The sequence below is a fragment of the Perca fluviatilis genome, chromosome 16, assembly GCF_010015445.1.
Source record: "Perca fluviatilis chromosome 16, GENO_Pfluv_1.0, whole genome shotgun sequence".
NCBI lineage: Eukaryota > Metazoa > Chordata > Actinopteri > Perciformes > Percidae > Perca > Perca fluviatilis.
The window spans coordinates 22,723,822-22,742,788 of NC_053127.1; the positions used below are offsets into that span (position 1 = coordinate 22,723,822).

The 18,967-nt window shown below is 41.0% G+C and overlaps 1 protein-coding gene across 4 annotated transcripts in view; it reads left to right on the top strand.

Moving 5' to 3' along the window:
- Nucleotides 1–619: 619 nt before the first annotated feature.
- ltbp3 (latent transforming growth factor beta binding protein 3) overlaps nt 620–18,967 on the top strand; it is a 36,108-nt gene continuing 17,760 nt past the window's right edge. For 3 of the 4 annotated variants that reach the window (XM_039778047.1, XM_039778049.1, XM_039778048.1), the window contains exons 1-4: nt 621–1,322; nt 16,298–16,564; nt 16,750–16,913; nt 17,008–17,113. In XM_039778047.1, the coding sequence (XP_039633981.1) occupies nt 1,085–1,322; nt 16,298–16,564; nt 16,750–16,913; nt 17,008–17,113 (775 nt within the window). In that variant the 5' untranslated portion in view covers nt 621–1,084. Of the gene's footprint in view, nt 1,323–16,297; nt 16,565–16,749; nt 16,914–17,007; nt 17,114–18,967 lie in introns of all 4 variants that reach the window. The other variant, XM_039778050.1, reaches the window with a different exon arrangement.

Below are 18,967 nucleotides of genomic sequence, written 5' to 3' on the forward strand. Positions count from 1 at the left end.
GCTAGAGTGTGACTTTTGCGATAGATAAACTGGTATGGTGTGTGATCTATCAGATAAACTCACCTGTGAACTCATCACAACATGTAACGCACAGCTGTAAAGCTGTAGTGCAGATGTCACATACTTTTCTCTCTGAGCGAATGAAGCTGAATGTTGAACTATCATGAGACAAAAACCAGATGTCCAACCAGCTGCAAACTTACAGGTGGAGGAACTCCTGATGGTGACCACAGCATGACCCCGATGACCCAGAAAATGTCTACACATTTTGAGTATGTCCGAAGCTTTTATTGGCACGATATAGTTGGTGGATGATCAACATCGGGCTGAACAAACAGGCAACGTGATCATGTTGATTTTAGTAAGAAATACAATGATAATACAGTCCTTAACAAAGCTGATTTATCAGTGTCCATGGCTAAGTCACATGGTCATTTTAATACATGTATACATCAGAAACTAACCAAACACAAAGGCGTATACAGAAATATATTACATGTCAGTATTTTTTTTTTATTCTCAGAGTGACACACACAGCTGTGTCACTCGGGGGCAGGAGAGGAGAGGAGAGGAGAGGAGAGGAGGGGTGTTAGGGAGAAATAACCAACAAGGAAACCACTTTCAGCTTTGCTCCTGCACCGCCTGGCTGGCCTGCAGCCAGGTTTCTCCAGAGAGGGTTGGCTCACCCCTTCTCCTCTCCTCCCTTCTTTCTCTCCCAAACCCACATACGCACTCTCTCCAACTCTCCAAAGCAAGAGGCGAGAAGAAGGAAGAGCGACAAAAGCGAGGCCAACTTTTGAACACAACAGCAACGAGGGCAACGAGAAACTTCTTAAAGATGTCAAACGTGTCGGTTTTGCAGACGGATCGCTTGGCCACAAGAGGGAAGTAATTTTTTTATTTTTTTTCCTTTAGGAGAAAACAGGAGTGAGGACGCGCTTTTTTTTTTCTCTCTCTCCGCCGTATGAGAAGTCAAAAATCAGCCTCGGTTAACAAAGCAGGCGCTTCTGAGCTGGAGCTGGACCCCGTCAACTTGTGATTGAATGTCCCCGGGTCTCTGTGGAGGGCAGTGAAGGATGCCAGGATGCCCACTCTGATCGCCCATCTGCTTGTCATCTGGCTGAGCGTCCACAGGCTGGTGTGGTGCACGGAGCGCTCCTCCACACGGGAGCGCTTCAAGGTGGTCATCGCTCCTCTCATCTGCAAGCGGATCTGCCTGAAGGGACAGTGTCAGGATACCTGCGAGCAGGGCAACAACACCACGCTGATCGCGGAGAACGGGCAGGCGGCAGACACGCTCATCGGACAGGGCTTCAGGGTCGGTGAGTGAAACTATGCTGTTTATTTACGAGGGGATAAAATTAGGCCGCTGCGATTAACTAATAGTGCTGCTGTGACCTCTGGGTTTACAGTTTCTCCTCTATAGAGCCCTTTGGGAGGTGAGGGAGGTCTGTTTGCTCATAAATTGACTTTATTTAATTTTTTTTAAAATATAGATCTTTAAATATATTGTATGAAAAAGTTACATAGGCAAGATAATCTGACTCTTAACACTTTTTCAGGGAGAGTAACTACTTCGAATCGTTAGTTTAGGCAATAAAAGTGCCAATTACTACCATGAAACTCCATAAAATGCTTAAATTGGGCCCAGTGTTTAATGTTATTACAAGGCAGTCGTGGAAAAAAAAAGTATTAAAATCACCTACTTAATTGAGTAAAAATGGAAAATGTTTCTCCATTAAAGGAAAAGTCCTGCATTCAAATTCTTACTTCAGCAAAAGTGTTGTAGGCAACTTAACAGTAAGTATCAAAAGCTAAAGTACTGCAGATTGACCCTTTCAGTGTCTTTTAGTATTAGATAGTTGTCAAAGTGAAGCTGGTCTAGATGGTGCTGAGTGTAACACTTAATATGTATAGGTACTTCAATCTGTATGATCTTACCATTATGTTTTATTTAAAAAAAAAAAAAAAAAAAAAACCTTTACCTGCAAAGTAACTTGTAACAGATCAATTAAGGATAGTTAAGTAAAAAGTACAAATTTGACCTCCTGAATGTAAAGTAAAAAGTATTTTAAAATTGATATACATAATCAAATGTGGTCACACACAAAATGGTACTTGAGTACAGTATGACATGTAGAACCGATTCATTCAGGCCTTTATTCCCTTGAAAGGTCCAATCTTCTTTATAGCTTACATCAATTTGACACCAGCTACTCCTATCCACCAAGAATACATGTCATTAAGAGTTATGTCAAGTGGGCTAAAACTCTGCTCTGCAAATAAATAGGTGGCTAAGACGAGGTGAGCTGGGTTTACCCTCCACTGCATCACTGGAAAATGTTCCCATATTACACTTTAATTACTGAGGCATGGCTCATTACATAGCATATAAATGTACTCTTAAGATCTATACTTCCTCCCTGACTCCAGTGTCTGGTTGGCATGAGTGGAGCCTTTCTGCGCTGTATCAGATCAGCTGTGGTGAGACGTGGAGCCTTGCAGTCTACGTCAGTCTCCGGCCCAGAACTGGATTTCACTGATCTTCTTTTTCTTCTACTCGCTCAGTGTGGAGAATAAGATGCTAAACAAGAAAATTACACATTGATAGATCGCGTGAAACATTTAGCTGTGATTTAAAAAAAAAAAAAAAAAAAAAAAAAAAGGAGCTTCAACTTCTCACCGACATATCTGTATTGGGCAGATAGTGTCATTTCTCTCTTCAGCAGATGTTGATTATTAGTCACTTCATCCCCTTTTCACCAAACTGATATAAACCCCATATTAAGCTGTAGTCTAAAAGTCTAAAATAATAAAATATAGATAACAGCTGTATGTCAGACCCAGCATACTGGGATGCAACAGCTTCATATTTCTATATCACATTGGTGATAGAACCATCTTCCTTCCTCTTCTGTTTTGCAAGAAATAAAGCACAATTAACTGAAACACTCCTCAAAACTCACATCTGGCTATTTCATAACAGTTGTTTTTTTCTCCTAAATTTTTAAAGGTCCCATGGCATGAAAATTTCACTTTGAGTTTTTTTAACATTAATATGAGTTCCCCCAGCCTGCCTATGGTCACCCAGTGGCTAGAAATGGCGATAGGTGTAAACCGAGCCCTGGGTATCCTGCTCTGCCTTTGACAAAATGAAAGCTCAGATGGGCCGATCTGGAATCTTCTCCTTATGAGGTCATAAGGAGGAAGGTTATCTCCCCTTTCTCTGCTTTGCCCGCCCAGAGAATTTGGCCCACCCATGAGAAAGAGAGACATCATGGCTTTCAAACAAGCAAAGTGGCAGTTGGTCAAGGCCACACACCCACCCTCCACCTTGCCCCCCCCCTCCCCCCTTTCTCCTCCTCAATAGCTACAGACACAGAAATGGCACATCCTAAGGAAAGCTCATTGTGGGACTGCTCTAGTGGCTGTAATTCTGCACCAAGACTAAATTTGGGGAAGAGACTTCAGATACAGTATTACGGGACCACTAAGGTCTATATAAAAGCATCCAAAGGGCACCATGTCATGGAAATTTTAATGGTGATTTTGTCTAGAGTTTACCAGCTACTTTGGGTGCCTACACACGTTTAGATTTTAATGGAGAAGCTAAGATGCAGTAATACTGAATGAAAAATGGCCTTATATTCATCTGTGGAAAGCCATTAACACAATCAGTGAGAACTAGAAAGGCACTCGGAGATTGCAGACTTCCACCAAGGCATGCCCTATCTAACAATGTTAATGCTGTGTGAATTTTCCCATTTGGGAACTCATTTCTCCGATTATTCCAAAACCACTCTAATACACACAAACGCTCTATCTTGCAACGTTAATGAAAGTGCAAAATAATTTGTGTATTCGCCCCATGATTCGGATCCACTCCAAAACTGAATGGGTTCTTCCTTGGCCTATGCTTCACCCTTCCAAATAGTTTCATGAAAATCGGGCCAGTCAATTTTCTGTAATCCTCTTGACAGACAGCCAAGCCAACAAACAAACGACAAACCCAACCGAACCGAAAAAAAACATGCCCTCCTTGGTCGAGGTAATGAATCATCAACAAGTTATTTTCGCAAGTTTTGCAGTACAGAGAGGTAGTTGGTCATACAGATGTGGCCTCTCCAGCTGTTTTCATTTGTTTGCCCATGTGGAAGTAAGCAGGCTGGATTTAATCCAGGTCAAGTGAATCCTTAGGTGAAAGTATTCTTCTGCCCCGACACCATGCAGTGCTGTAGAGTCAGAGAGTTGGCTCGGCCACCAGCGCTCCCTCTTCTCCCCCGATTTCTTTGTGGTGCGTCACGTTTTGGAGCTTCTGTGTCAAATAATTCAAGAAAGACATTTTGGATTCCTGGAATAGCTGATGCTGCTTCACATTTGGTCTGGATAGTAAAGCTACAGTCAACTGTCTCCTGGGTTTAACACGCAAAGTATCTGAAAACATCTTAACTGAGTGTATGAGTTTTTGCGGCAGGGGATCGTGGGTTCAGCTTGGAGCGGAGACGTGTGTTGTTTAGTGTGAGGGCTGGAATGTGGTGTGGACAAGTGGAAATGTATCTCTCCCATGTTAAAAAGGGCCATGGCTGTAGCAGCAACAATATGAAGACTTTTCCATATTGAGGCTGTTGTGACGTCAGAACAGCGAGGCCCAATCTGAGCAAATGTAGTTCCTGTATGTGTGTGGAAGTGAGTTGAAGTGCAGGACACCTTTGACTGGATGTGCTTCAATATGTTCAAGGATTTTCAGTCAGTAAAGCTATTGTTTAAATTTGGCTGAGGAGTACCAAGAAACAGTCAGGTTTTAGTCAGATCTGGGATTTCTGCCATTGAAGATGAATCATTTTTATGGCCTTTACTTTAAAAGTAATGGAGTGAGAAAGTTCATTGGGCAGGTTGACATGATAAAGTGACCGAAAGCCCGGGAATAAGAAACTCAAACTCGGGACATGGTATGCATCTGCTCCGAAAACATATATTTTAAACCCTAACAGCATGTTTACAGGATCAGAAATACATTTAACCTTACATTTAAGATGGATGAATCATATCCCAGGGTTAAACAACTGTAGAGCAAAGTGGAGAACGGTGTTGGCAGAGGTTTGTGCCGAGGAGTTGTTTTGACATTGTTCACTTTTTCTGACCAGCTCTCCAAAAAGAAGTAGAATAAGAATAAACTTTATTATTCGACATACAATCGTACAGTACAATGTAGTGAAATCCAATCTCTGCATTTAACCCATCCTAAGCATTACGAGCAGTGGACAGTCAGGGTTCAGTGTCTTGCTCAGGGACACTTTGACATGTGGCTGGAGGAGCCGGGGATCGAACCGCCAATCTTGTGGCTATCTCTGAGTCATAGCCCCCCCCTCCCCCCTCCTCAAAATACTGTAATATAATGATATAAATGGAGAAAAGCAAGCAAATCCCAGATTTAATGTTTCATATTTTAAGCCATCCAAGCGGTGTGTGAAATATCTCAACAACTATTATAATGTTTGGTACAGACATTCATGGCGCCCAGAAGATTAATCTTAATGTCTTTGGTGATCCCCAGACTTTTTATCTAGAGCTATCATGAGGTTGACATTTGTGGTCTTGAGTAAAATATCTCCATAACTATTGGATGGATTGCCATGAAACATGTGGTACAGGCATTCATGTTCCCCTCAGGATGAATTGTATGACATTTTTGCTGAAAACAGCCACTGAGAGCAGTGAGAGGCAAAACAGTAAATGTATGAGCTACAAGCACATGTCTGCTTCATGTACATGAGGACAAATCACCTGAACGACAGGCAACACGTTCTCTGAGCTCTAGCATACACTGCAATTCATATACTACATACTTTCTCATTAACAAGTGTTAATCAACATATTTAATCTGCATAACGTCACTGCAATGAAGGTAAAACATGCCAGATATGCTTTGGCTATATGTTTCCAGGGAATTCACATGTCATTAATAGATCTATATTTCAATTCACACTTCCTAAAACTGATGAAAGTACGGAAACTTGAAAGCCTCCCTGGCATGTTGGCAGGCAGAGGAAAGTTGGCGTTTATAGCCTTATATGCCTTTTTCTTGGATTCCACATGGTATCTTTGTAAGTCATACTCGGGCTCTGCGGGGGAGCAGGCATCGTTATCGTTTATGTCAGGAGTAAATATATGAGTGCATCTTGAGGCATGTGAGAATGGTTGCGAGTTCCATTTGTAAATCACAAATTGTTAAAACCCTGCATGAACCTTTGCATGCTCATCCCATTGCATGTCCTCTTCAATGTCTTTATGGAACCTGTTTACCGGCAGATGAAGACTGTCTTTGTAATTATATCCATGTGTTTGGCTGACAAAATGTCCAACGGCCAACTTATTTTTTTCAGCACTTGAAAGCGTGGTGTAAATTGCAGGATAGGGTGAAGCAGAGAAGGTTACAGGGTGCTTTTTTTGCTCCTTGAAGACTGGGTGTTTTTGTTTATGTGGGTGCATCTGTCTCACACTTTGTCCACTTGGGAAAGAAGAGCTATATTTCAAAGATATACTTTCAACATTAAGTGGTTACATAAAAATCAGCATCTGTACCCAATGCCTTGGTTGTGTGTTTACTTACCAACAATAATGAGTCTTACTGTGAATTTTTATTCTCATCTGTCAGCAGCTGCTGGGCCTCCAGACAGCCCTCTGAGTCTCGTCTCTCCTCTGCATCTCAGCAGCATCTCCTCTTAATCAGGGTTCCAGACATCCAGGCTACTCTAGATTCTCATCTTTTTCTGGAATAACTAAAAGCAAGGGGCCTCATGTTGCACAGGAAGTGGTCTTATCGTATCCCGGTCTGGGCTTGTCTCCCCTAAAATGGGCATCCTGAGAAGTGAATAAGGCTATTTCAGTATTTCCCATGTGGTTCTTTATTTAGAGTAAAGTGACAGTAGTATATCTGTGGTTTGTTTTGGTTTTCCCTTGGCATGGGTCAGAGGTCCATGGGAGCCTGAAAATGAAGACACGTCAGTCAAATACAGTAGATAGAACTGGTTCTGCTTTCTCTCTATTTAGAAGGAGAGTTTATTTTACCTTTCAAAGCCCTCTGCTCTTACCCACACTCTCCTTCTTTCTCTCGTGCCAGACTTTGGAGAAGGCGGTCTAACACAGGCAACCAAAAACCTGCAGCACTCCTTATTTTTTGCCACAGGTTGGATTGGGCGAAGCTGGGCACGGCTCCCGTGCTCCCACCCTCTCAAACACAAACACACGCGTGTGTGTGTGTGTGTGTGTGTGGGAGGCTTAATTTGCAGCTTATTAATTGTGAAAGCTTCTTCTTTTTGATGATTTGCGCATTATGATTTGTATTTGCAAGCTCATCATAACCTCTTGTCAGGGGTGTGATTTAATATGTATGCATGCACATTCTGTCACCTCTCCCTGTCTATTTATGCATGTTGGGAAAATAACACATGAGGTTATTTGGAATCTACCGTTCTCATTAACCTTCTACCACGGTTTTGCCAAGTACTTTCACTGTGTAGACAGACAGATCAGTTGCATTGTTTTTTTTAATCAGCAGTTTTCAGATTACATTATGTGCTTGCATAATTGCAAAAGGGTTCTCGACTGTTGTAGAAGGAAGTGGCTGATCTTTAATGCACTATCTACATTGCCCATTATCAGCAACCATTCATCCAATGGTCCAAAGGCACATTCTGATTACCAATCTGATATCATTTTAAAAGGCTAACTGAGAAAACATTGGGGAACCCTTTTTGCAATAATGTAAGCACATAATGTAATCTGAAAACTGCTGCCCTGGTTAACAAAAAACAATGCAACTGATCTCAGCTGATATTCTGTCTATAATGGAATGGAATGGAAATTTCTAAGTGACCCCAAACTTTTGACCGGACTAGACTTCATGGTCATTTTCAAAAAGAAGGCCCGGTCGTAAAAAAACATAATCCTGCTATTCACCTTAAAAACCTTAAAAACATGGTGTCTCCCAACTTGAAAGCAGTCTGACAGCCCAACAATGTGATAGATACTGTATATGAAAACTTGTTGTTGAAAGGGTTAAATCCACAGTCACTTCTGTAAGGATTGCACCACAATGCTCATTCATTGAGAAAATCCACATGATCTGAGCAAGAGTTTCCTTTGAAATTGAGACTCTTCCATATCAACACTTTCTGCACACAAAACAGCCAATTCTGCTGGGCTGGTTGAAAAAAGCATTTCAGCAAATTAATTTATGAAAACAAAGAAGTAATGAAGTGTTTTTTTGTAACGTCACAAGGGAACAGTGTGTATATTTGCATGTGTGTGTGCGCGCCTAAGTGTATTTGGTGCTCGAGAGCTCAAACAAACAGCCTACTTTGCCATCTTTAACACTCTCCTCCCATTTGCTTAGCGAGGGGGAGAAACGGAGCAGTTATTTAAAGCTGTGCAGAGGAATGCGAGCGCTAGGGACTGCACCCACACCCTGCAGGACCCTGTAGCTGTAGCGATTAGCCAGGGTAAACATAATAACACGGCCTCTGCCAGCGCTGCCTGCCACCATGGCCTGAGACTGTACAGCCTACAGACATTACCTGCCACGCGCACCAGTGCTGAGTGCTGAGTATGTCCCGCAGGGCAGGTATCTGACATAATCTCAGCAGAGCACGGTCAGCACTCGTCTACCTGCCTGCCCTCCGGTCCCTATAGCCAAGGCTTTTAGACAGTCATTATATGACATCATCCCGATCTGTGCCAAGATCCTGTCTGACTCTTTGGCTCTCTTACCACAAACATCTCTGCCAGGGGAGTGACAGGGCAACGCTGGACTTGTGCCCACCCAAGAGCGATTGAAACCACACTGCATATTTCCATGACATGTGAAAATCATATTGCGCAAGGCAGAGTTTGAATTAAATTTGGTACTCAGATCAGATTTTCCTGATAAGTCTGCTCATTGTCCAGTTTTTGTTAAGGTTAAACTGTTGTTTTAGGCGTACTGTGAGAGGTAATGAATGCCTTTTGTGACAGTGGCTGACCCTGGCAAAGCATAGTGCTATTGTTTGGATAGCTGAAGCCGGGGCAGCTCAGAGTTTCTGGGGGTTGTCGGAGCACTGAGAGTTGTGCAAGGGGAGGAGGAATGCGTATGCAGGTTTGTGTTTTCAAAAGGCAGTGATTATGTCATTTACTCCCAACGTCTGGCTCAGCTGCTGGAGTGTGACCCACTTCATGCCTCGCTCTTTTTCGCTCGGTGTGGTATGTGGTCTCACAGTGCCAGTTGATGGTAGGCGTTTGGGGATGCGGTTTCCAGCTTCGGAGCTGATGGTAAAGGGAAGAACGTCATATGATAGCCATTTTTTTTTTTTTTTTTTTTTTTTTTAGCTCTAGCAGCAAACGTTCATTGGACCCAGTGTTGTTTGGTCATGGTTCTCTCAGGTCCTTAAAGATGGATGGATAGTAGTAATAAACAATATCGAGGAATACTCATAGAAATACTTTTTAGATTCAATTTAACTTCTGACACTAATATTTAATCAAGTGATGTGTAATGTAAAAGGGTCGCTAATAGTGCTGAACCCGCTGAGAATGAACACCCGACACTGTAGGTCTATGCAGCTTTCAGCTGCTCTTTACTACTTGTTTTAGTTGTCCAAGGCTAAACATTGACAGTATGGTAGAGCCTCACTGCTCTCAATATCACACCATAGGTAGCAAATTCCAGCAAACAAGCCCACAAAAGTTGAGTTTATGTTACGTGTCCAGCACAAAAAAAGGCAGTAGGCAGAAATCGACCAGCGGTTAAAGACCGGTGCTTTCTATTCAAGTTAGATGAGAAGATCGATACCATTCAATGGTTAGTTTAGCATAGCATAAAGACTGGAAACAGGGTGAAACAGCTGGCCTGGCTCTGTCTGAAGGCAACAACACCCCCCCCCCCCCATCAGCACCTCTAAAGCTCACTAATAAACAAATTATTTTGTTTGTTTAATCTGTACAAAACCTGACGTGTAAAACGTCAGGTTTTATAGGGGATTATCATTGTCAGACTACTTCAAATGTTGACCAGAAAGTGTTGTGGCATCCATTTTTAAATCTCAGAGTGGGTTGATTCAGACTGAATCATAGTGAAAGTGACTCGGTGAGCGTCATCACAGATGCAGACTGGGTAAATTGCTATTCGTCATTCCACCAGGAAAACGTGTTCAAAGAAAGGGACAGATCAGGCCATTGTAACATATGTATGGTGAGAGATGATGTCTGCGCTGCTTTCAGCACAGTGAAGCTGGGGAGCTTTTCAGCTGTGGTTTGTAGGGCTGTAATTTGTTGTTTTTGTGCTGGGAGGGTGCGGACGCTGTGGAGGGAGGGGGCTGAAGATGAGTCATCTCCAGACAGACAGGAGTGAGTGGGTGGGTGGGTGGATGGGTGGTCACAGGGCACTCAGAGGCCACCTTTCCTCTTTCTTTCTTTCTTTCTTTCTATTTGTGATTACACACATATTTGTGCTTGTGCAAAGACATTTTTCTGTTCAGCTTACAAAAAAAGGACAGACTAGTATGATTTTCCCACAACAATTTATTACCTGTAATTTAGTGAAAATATGAAAAATGTGTCTGACTATGTCCTTATGTGTTCTCATGGACATACATGGTGTCTACTAGGCTTGCTTACTTAGCAGTTGAGGAATGCACAGTATGTTTTTCTTTAAGGGGGGAAAAAAGTGTCTTGGAATCACAATAATCCCACTGAGACGTCACATTATATTTTTTATCCTCTGGATTTTACATCTCTGCCTCGTCTTGCTTTATTACCGTCCTTTCCCAGCTATATGATATACAGTATACGACAAAGATATGTTCCCTCTGCCATCTCATGCTGTGAAGAGATCTGTCTTTCTCCTCACGGAGTGAATCATGACATTATGAAGAAGGAGCTCTCACTCGTATGTCACATGAAACACTCTGACGAGAAGAGCTTAAAGACAGAGACTCCCAGCCACAGTCTTTTTGTGTCGTTCTTTTCACTTCAGTTCGCTCTTCTAGTTGGAGTGAGTGCTGCATGGGAAAATGATACGCTTCCTGGCTGTATTGGAGCGTACCTGCAAGCCGACGTACAAAGTTAAATTAGGTTTTAAAGCAAGCAACTTTGAATGTTCTCTTTGCTGACTGAATCCATATATGGTCAAATACATTTAATGACAGTACAATGTGTCTTCATTCAATGAGCAAAGGTATTGAATTACTGCTTTGTCCAGATCTAAATTCCATAGATACAGAATGAGTCATCTTTTAATGGGATCCTGGATTATTATTAACTTCCTCCACTTTCTTTGACATGTGGAAAATAAGGTTCATGATGATTACACAACTGCTTCACATATACAAGTCCCTCCCCCCCGCCATTCAGCCTGCTCATGCCTCACATTCATTCAGACCACCAAATAACTCTTAGGTGCGTTTGATTTTTAATAACACACCACCTCTTGTCTCAGGAATGTGTTAGATCCATAAAGACAAAGGCGTGGTACAACACACAGCGCTGCTGCTTCTGAGACGCTAAGGTAACTGACAAGGAGATTCAATGAGCGATTTTGGATCATAAATCCTGCTAATGAACTCTGAGGTGATGATTTAAAGGGAAAGTCCGCTGGAAAGTAAAATCCTTGTTATAATCTCAGCATTTAAGTGTTGTGCTCTTTCCAGTATGTAATGTGGTGCAGTCACTCAACCACAGCGGCTCTCCAGGAGACAGTACACCCTCCACACACACACACACACACACACACACACACACACACACACACACACACACACACACACACACACACACACACACACACACACACACACACACACACACACACACACACTCTGATGAACACACCTAGTCACATATAAGATCTGCAGAAAACATTAGCCAGTGCATCGCCAGTGTGGCTCGAGCTTAAATGAAGGATGCAGATGTGAGAACAGCCACTGTATGTTATTATAACATACAAATGATTGAGTCCTCCTGGAGCTCTGAAGACAAACCAACATGATCACAGCTAATTTAAACAGAATCCAATAATCAGGAAATATAGGCATGAAGTGCAGTTGTAATACCACCTGTTGTTGAGAGCTTTAGTTGGATTAAAAAAATGAAATGGAAGTACTATTTTTCTATTTGCTGAAATATTATGGCTCTGTGGGCAGATTGAAAACATGTTAGCAACAAGTAACATGTTAAGAACATTATTAATAAAATTCAAGAAAAACAGTCAAAAAAAATAAAAATACAAGATAAAAAATCTAGCTTTTTGAATTCTTGGCTGTCTATGAAGCAGCTTACCTGAACACTAACAAAATATTTGATTTGTGATAGTTCTGTCTTTATAGTGAAAATGGAGACTTTATAAATAATGTTACATACGTTACAAATGTTTCAGTTAGCGCTGCCATCTACTGAGCTTTTACTATTACTTACTTCGCACAACTACAGAAGCGCAAAGATTTCCTAATATTGATCCCGTAGACATACAGTAGGCTATTTCAGTGTTGCACACAAATTGCACACTGAGACAAAAAATTCCTTTCAACACTTTGCTTTTTTCTATAGTTCCTGTTCCTGCGTCGACACATGAAATGGATAAAACAGAGTTTCATGGTGAAATTGATCAGACACAGAAATAACAGCCATGAGCCTCATGTTAACCTACATAGAGATAATTAAAGTTTGTTCCACATGAGATATTTAAAATTTGGGAAAAAGAGAGCAAGGGTATCAGATCGGTGCTCTACTTGCAGATTTTCTGTGTTGATGTATTTGAATCAGTATCTGTCAGGATTGTAGTAAGAGGTGTGCTGGCAGTGGCAGCTGTGTATTGTACTTTGCACTGTGTGTTGCATGTCATCACACACAGATCTCATTCTCACGGCCCCCACCACTGTCCACACCCGAGAAATATTAGCCCAAATCTGGAATATGATTCCCCTCCTTTCCTTTGTGTTCTTTCATGTGGTATTGACCCTGACTGTGCTGCATCAGAGCGCTGGTCTCATTCAGACACCTTCCCAGCCAGACGGGGCCTCAGCCCAGACTTTCCCTAGAGTATGTCGTCTCTGTGGGTTTAGATTGTGTAATCGCGTTTGGAAAGAGGTTCTTTTCCTGACTGCAATCCTAATTTTCAACCCCCGCATCTTTCCCAGTTTCCTCTCATTCTAAATCCAGTACTGAGATGAAATCTGAGACATGGAAACTTCATACAGTCTTCTACAGTATGTGCTCCTCACCTTCTTTTTTCCTGCCATGCCTGAGTCTTCCAGCTTGATTCTGCATGTTGCTGCCTGCACTCAGTCGTAGTGGTTAAAGACCACTGTCACATGGTGTTAGGTAGTGGAAGGCTGCTTCTGAAGGATCCATCTTGCTACAGATTTAAAAATTGTACTCCTCTAGTCGTGTGTTTCATTGATTTCCTTTCATTTTTTTTGCCAGACTTTCACTTTGTGAGGATGTCCCTGCTGTGTTTAAAGTGATCTAGTCCCCCAATTACGCCACAGCCCAGACTCCTTGGCAGTCCACATCTAATTACTTCCATATGTGCACACTTGGCAGAAAAAGGCCTCTCCTCTCCTCAACAGGTTTTGTTGGGTTTTTTCTTTTTTTCTTTAGGTTTTTCTTTTTTCTTTCTCCTCTCCTCTTTCAGGATGGAGTTTGGTGGCTAAAATGTCACAGTTTTGGCAGCTCCAAATGGCAACAAGTAGCAATGGTGAACTTTATAGTCATCATCAAATCATGACCACACCGAGAGCATGCTTACTGGCCAGGCAGGTAAAAAAAGGTCAAAAGGAATAAGTAAAATTGCTAAATTGCAATGTACCAATAAAAGTTATCATAGCAGAGTACTGGTAGTAATGATAGTTATTGTTGTTATAGTTGTAATAGTTATATTTGAAGTAGTAGCAATGGAAGCAGAAGTAGTTGTTCAATACATAACAAACAACATGTAGAATTGAAATAATTGTGTTTTATGATATGTTACTTTGGTGTAAACCTCAGCACTGGATGAAAATAAGTGATGATAGAGAGATGATGTAAGAGAGATGATGGACTTAAAGAAAGGCCATAACCATCAAAGTTAAGCAGGGCTTGGCAAGGAGGAAGAGGTATTTTGCTGGATAAATCTTTTGACTGTAACCCTAGTAAAACGTGATAATGTGTAGTGAACTGACTGGACAAATAGGAAAACACAAGGGCTGAGTATTCAACTGAAATGTGAAAATTATACAGAATCAAATACTGAAGTTGACGTCTTTTTCTTATTTGTCTTCTTTTATCAAACATATCACTGTGACTCATTATTAATTCATCTGTCTATATTTGATCAACACAATTTCACTAGTTGAGATTGAAACTGCCCAACATAGTGTCCAAGTGACATCTCAAATAGCTTTTTTTGTCCGATAAACAGTTAAAAATCCAAAGCTTGGACCACTCAATTTCTGGCCTTTGGCCTTTTTGCTGAAAGGATTATTTTGACATTTTGGGAAATACACATATTTGCTTTCTGGCAGAGATTTAGAAGATTAATACCTGTTCGTTAAATATAAGGCTACAGTTTAACATGAAGACTGGAAACAGCTAGCCAAACTGAAACAAAACCCACCTACAGCACCTCTAAAGCTCACAGATTAACATGTTACATGTAATTTGTTTAAATTGTACAACAAGTGTAAAAGCTAGGGACTATTTATTGACCGCAAACTTCTTGGAGTCTCCACAGGTTGCTTGGCAACAGCTTGATTGGTGCAAATTAATTTACTCTCTCTTATGTACGCATTCATTTCAAATTTCCTCATCTATCTATCTATCTATCTATCTATCTATCTATCTATCGACTAATCGATTAATCCTTTCAGCTTTAATCAGACATTACTGTATTTTGTTCTTAAGTACTAGGCTGTTTGTTTAAGTTCTTAATTTTGGCTAAATGATGGAAAATATGCCTATGCGTACTTAAAGGTCCAGTGTGTAACGTGTTTAGTTGTTCATTATCAAAGTCTGTGTTGCCCGTTCACAAACTTGTCCTTTTTCTTGAATATTTACCACCACCATCAATTCCAAGTATTCCTTTTGGCTTGAAATTTTAAATTTGCTTTCACATGAACTGGGGTAGACGCTCCATATTCATGAGCCTTCTTGAAATACGTTAGCCGGTAAGGGACATACAGGACATACTGCTCCGCCTTTCGCGTTTTCCCGGCCCTGGCAAGTTTTGAAGAAGGAAACATGGAGGACCCCACAAATTCAAAATCCAAATTTCAGGAACAAGAGTCCAGAAAAAGAAAAAGGATATTGAAAAGAGCAAGAGACCGGCTTTTTGAAGCGTGAAGGCTACCGTAACTGTAATACGTACTTTGAACTGTGTGGTGCCAGAGAGTTGATTGCGATATATGATCTCAACGCTAGATGGGAGAAATTCCAACACAATGGACCTTTGAACATACATTCAAAGGAAGGTATCGAAACACATTTCTGGTAGTGATACTAAAACTCAGGAATATTGGCTCAAGTGCCCCAAGGTTTTAGACATTACCTAGCACTAGCATGTGTAAGGATCGCTGAGATGAGGTGGCCTTCCTGACTGAGCTTTCACTATTACTTACTTCATTAGCGGTCATAGTAGTACTTCTAGTAGCATTCTTAGGTTTCGGTTTTTTCTCACATCTCTCCTCTCATTACTTCCTTGCAGTTTCCCCCACAGTCCTGCGCTCTCTCTCTCTCTCCTCTGATTGTTCTATTGTGGGAAACAACTGGACTTAACACAAACACAATGGGAGACCCAATAAAACTGCAGGGAATACTGTATATGCCATGAATCTCTCTCCAGCCAGCAGCTTTCCCATAGATTTCAAGATCTTTCCCATATGTCAGAATAAAGCTGTTGAACAGATCAATGACTTTCAGACGCTGCTGCTGCTGCTGACTGGCTGGTGGGGCCTGTTAGTCCATCAAGCTGATGTGACTTTTACAGTGCTACAGCTCAACGTGAATATCATGCCACAAACTTTTCTGTCTGTCTGCTGTTTTTGTGTGACATAGCACAAATATCATCAGGCTCAGTCTGTCTCTGAGATGAATGGATCCAAAATGAGCAATTCCAGTCTGATGTGACTCATGAATAACTCTTTTTTCTTTTTTTTATAACTCATTATTTGCTTGTGTTGCTCATGTGTGTAAGCTTTTCTTTTTTCCTCTCATCCGATGTGATTCATAGCTATGAACTGTTGACCCTCTGCCCGTATTGGTATGACAACTCTCCCCTTGTCTCTCTTTGCAGTTGTGTGTCCCCTGACGTGTATGAATGGAGGAGTATGCAGCTCGAGGAAACACTGCCTGTGCCCGCCTGGCTTCACCGGTCGGCTCTGCCAGTTTCCACTCCAGCAGACGCAGCAAGCTCAGGCAGCGCGGGGCAACAAGCAGCCTGTCTATCCCATATCTTTGAAGCCAGACGGCCAGAAACTAGTGGAGCAATTAAGCATAGGGCGTACCCAGTTGACACAAACACACTCTGTTTTCACCCTACCCATGTCACACTCATCTGAAGGTATCTATCATTCACTACAGTTAATGCCAAACCAAACCTTTGCATCTCTCTTGGTTTTGATTGATGGGGAAAATATATATATATATATATATATATATATATATATATATATATATATATATATATATATATATATATATATATTTGTGATGCATGTTTTTTTTCTTCCTTTTCTCTATTTTTAGTGCAGTTTAATGTTCGTGTTCACCACACGCCAGACACCTCTGTAGTCATTCAACCCCTCGACCAATCGGATGTCAAGCCTCCTCACAAGACAGGGCCACGCCCGATTCCTGCCAGACACAAACCAAAGGGGCGCTGCTTCCAGGAGACCACACCCAAACAAGCTGTGAGTTTATACACACGCTGCAGTGATGGACAATCCTGGAAGATTTTGTTTTGTCATTTCCACAGATAACACTTTTCTGTCTCGTCTGCTTTAGTGCAACAGCACCCCGCTTCCTGTTCTGACCAATCAGGAGGATTGCTGTGGCAGTGTGGGGAATTCATGGGGACAAAACAAGTGTTATCAGTGCCCCAAACTACCAAGTGAGTTACAGTGTGCTTCAAGAAATCTTTTTGCCTTTGAGTTTTCATCTTACTTCAATTTCAAGCTGCTCTGATTCACTTGTTTCAGCTTTGTAGATGTCATCCACTATTTGTTTACTCTTTAATGTAGTTTTTCTATTCAGTGCAGCAAATTGTTTTCTTAAAGTAGTCCATGTTAGTTTTTTATCTGATCTACATCTTGTGTGTTCCTGGGAATAAATTATTGTTTATTGAGCCAAAAATGTCAAGCATTCCCTACAATTTATCCCTTTCACTTCATGAAATTATGGCCCTGGATTAAAACAATCACTTTATACTTCTATAAAAATGTGTACATGAAAGTTAGCGGTGAGGTGGGGTAGGGAGTGTGTTAACGGTTGGTAAGGAGAAAACGGAAGAAATTACAGGAATTACACACAGACTGTGAGACAGAAAAAGAGAATGTGGAAAATAACCCTCTACTTAAGCATGTTCCTATGGGCCTGCCCAGTGCAGGACTGTCATCACATTGCTGGAGATTGAATTTCAAGAAAATCTTGGCTACTCACGTTTTTCCACTCCGCTATTATTCCGTCTCTCAGTTCTGACTCAGACAATGCAGCCTTTCACAAAACCTGATACAGTAGGTCTGGTTAGTCTTCAGACAACTGGATTCCTGCCCAGAGTGGTGTCTGTTTTGTGACATTCATATCCATTTATAAGCTCATTGTTTTTTTTCTTCTGAAAATGGCAAAAGTGAGATGTGATCTTTCCCCTCTTTTCATTGTGTTTTAAAAATTTTTTGTGTGAGTGCAGTCTTCCCACAGCTCTCTAATAAAACTGCCATACATGTTTGTACTCCCTCATGGAAAGAAGAACATTCTTCTGTGTTAGAGGTTCAAGGCGCATTTAGGATAAGAACAAGAATAATGCATTGGGAGTTCAAACCTCATGAAAGACTTTTCTATTCTGTAATGAGCTACACTTCATCAAATGCCCTCATAAAAAAAACACATCCATCCGTCATTAGAAAAGAACAAGAAAGGCAAAGAAAAAAGAAAAGAAAATCTTAGTTTGTCATATCATCATAAAATCGAAATTTTAACATTTTAAAATGTTAAAGGGGTAGTTTAACATTTTGGGAAACATGATAAATTGCTTTCTGGAAGGAGAATGAAATGTGAAAACCACTCTCATATCTGTACAGCAAATATGAAGCCAGCAGACTTATCACAGCCAGACTAGCTGTTTCCCCTGTTTCCAGTCTTTATGCTAAGCTAAGATGACTGCCTGCTGGCTGTAACCTTACATTTAACAGGCAGGTATGAGAGCGGTATCGATGTTCTCATCTAACTCTCCGCCAGCAAGTGAATAAGTGTACTTTTCGAAATGTCAAACTTTTGCTTGTCAAAGTTGGCTACAGTAGCTTCTACGCTGTAACAACATCATTGCCATAAATGCATCTTCCTCAATAATGTGACCGTGTGTAACAAAGCTTAGTATGTTGTTGTTTTTATGTTTTAGACTAATTAATTCACATATTAAATGAATAGTTTGACATTTTGGGAAATACGGTATTTACTTGCTTTCTTGCTGGAAACCAAAACTTGTCATTTTTACATTTTGTTTTTATACAGATAAATAATACAGTGTGTTAGTTAGTCAGATTTAGAAGCAACAAATGGGGAAGCTCAAAAACATTAACAGTCAATTGTACACATTAACAGTGACAGAAGTAGTTGTGTCACTGTTGCCCATATTATGAAAAAAAATCACTTTTTCTGGGATTTGGTGTGTTATTTTGTGTCTCTGGTTCTTCCACATGCATACAAACTTTGAAAAAAAAAACATCCATGCTGTTTTGAGTGAGATACG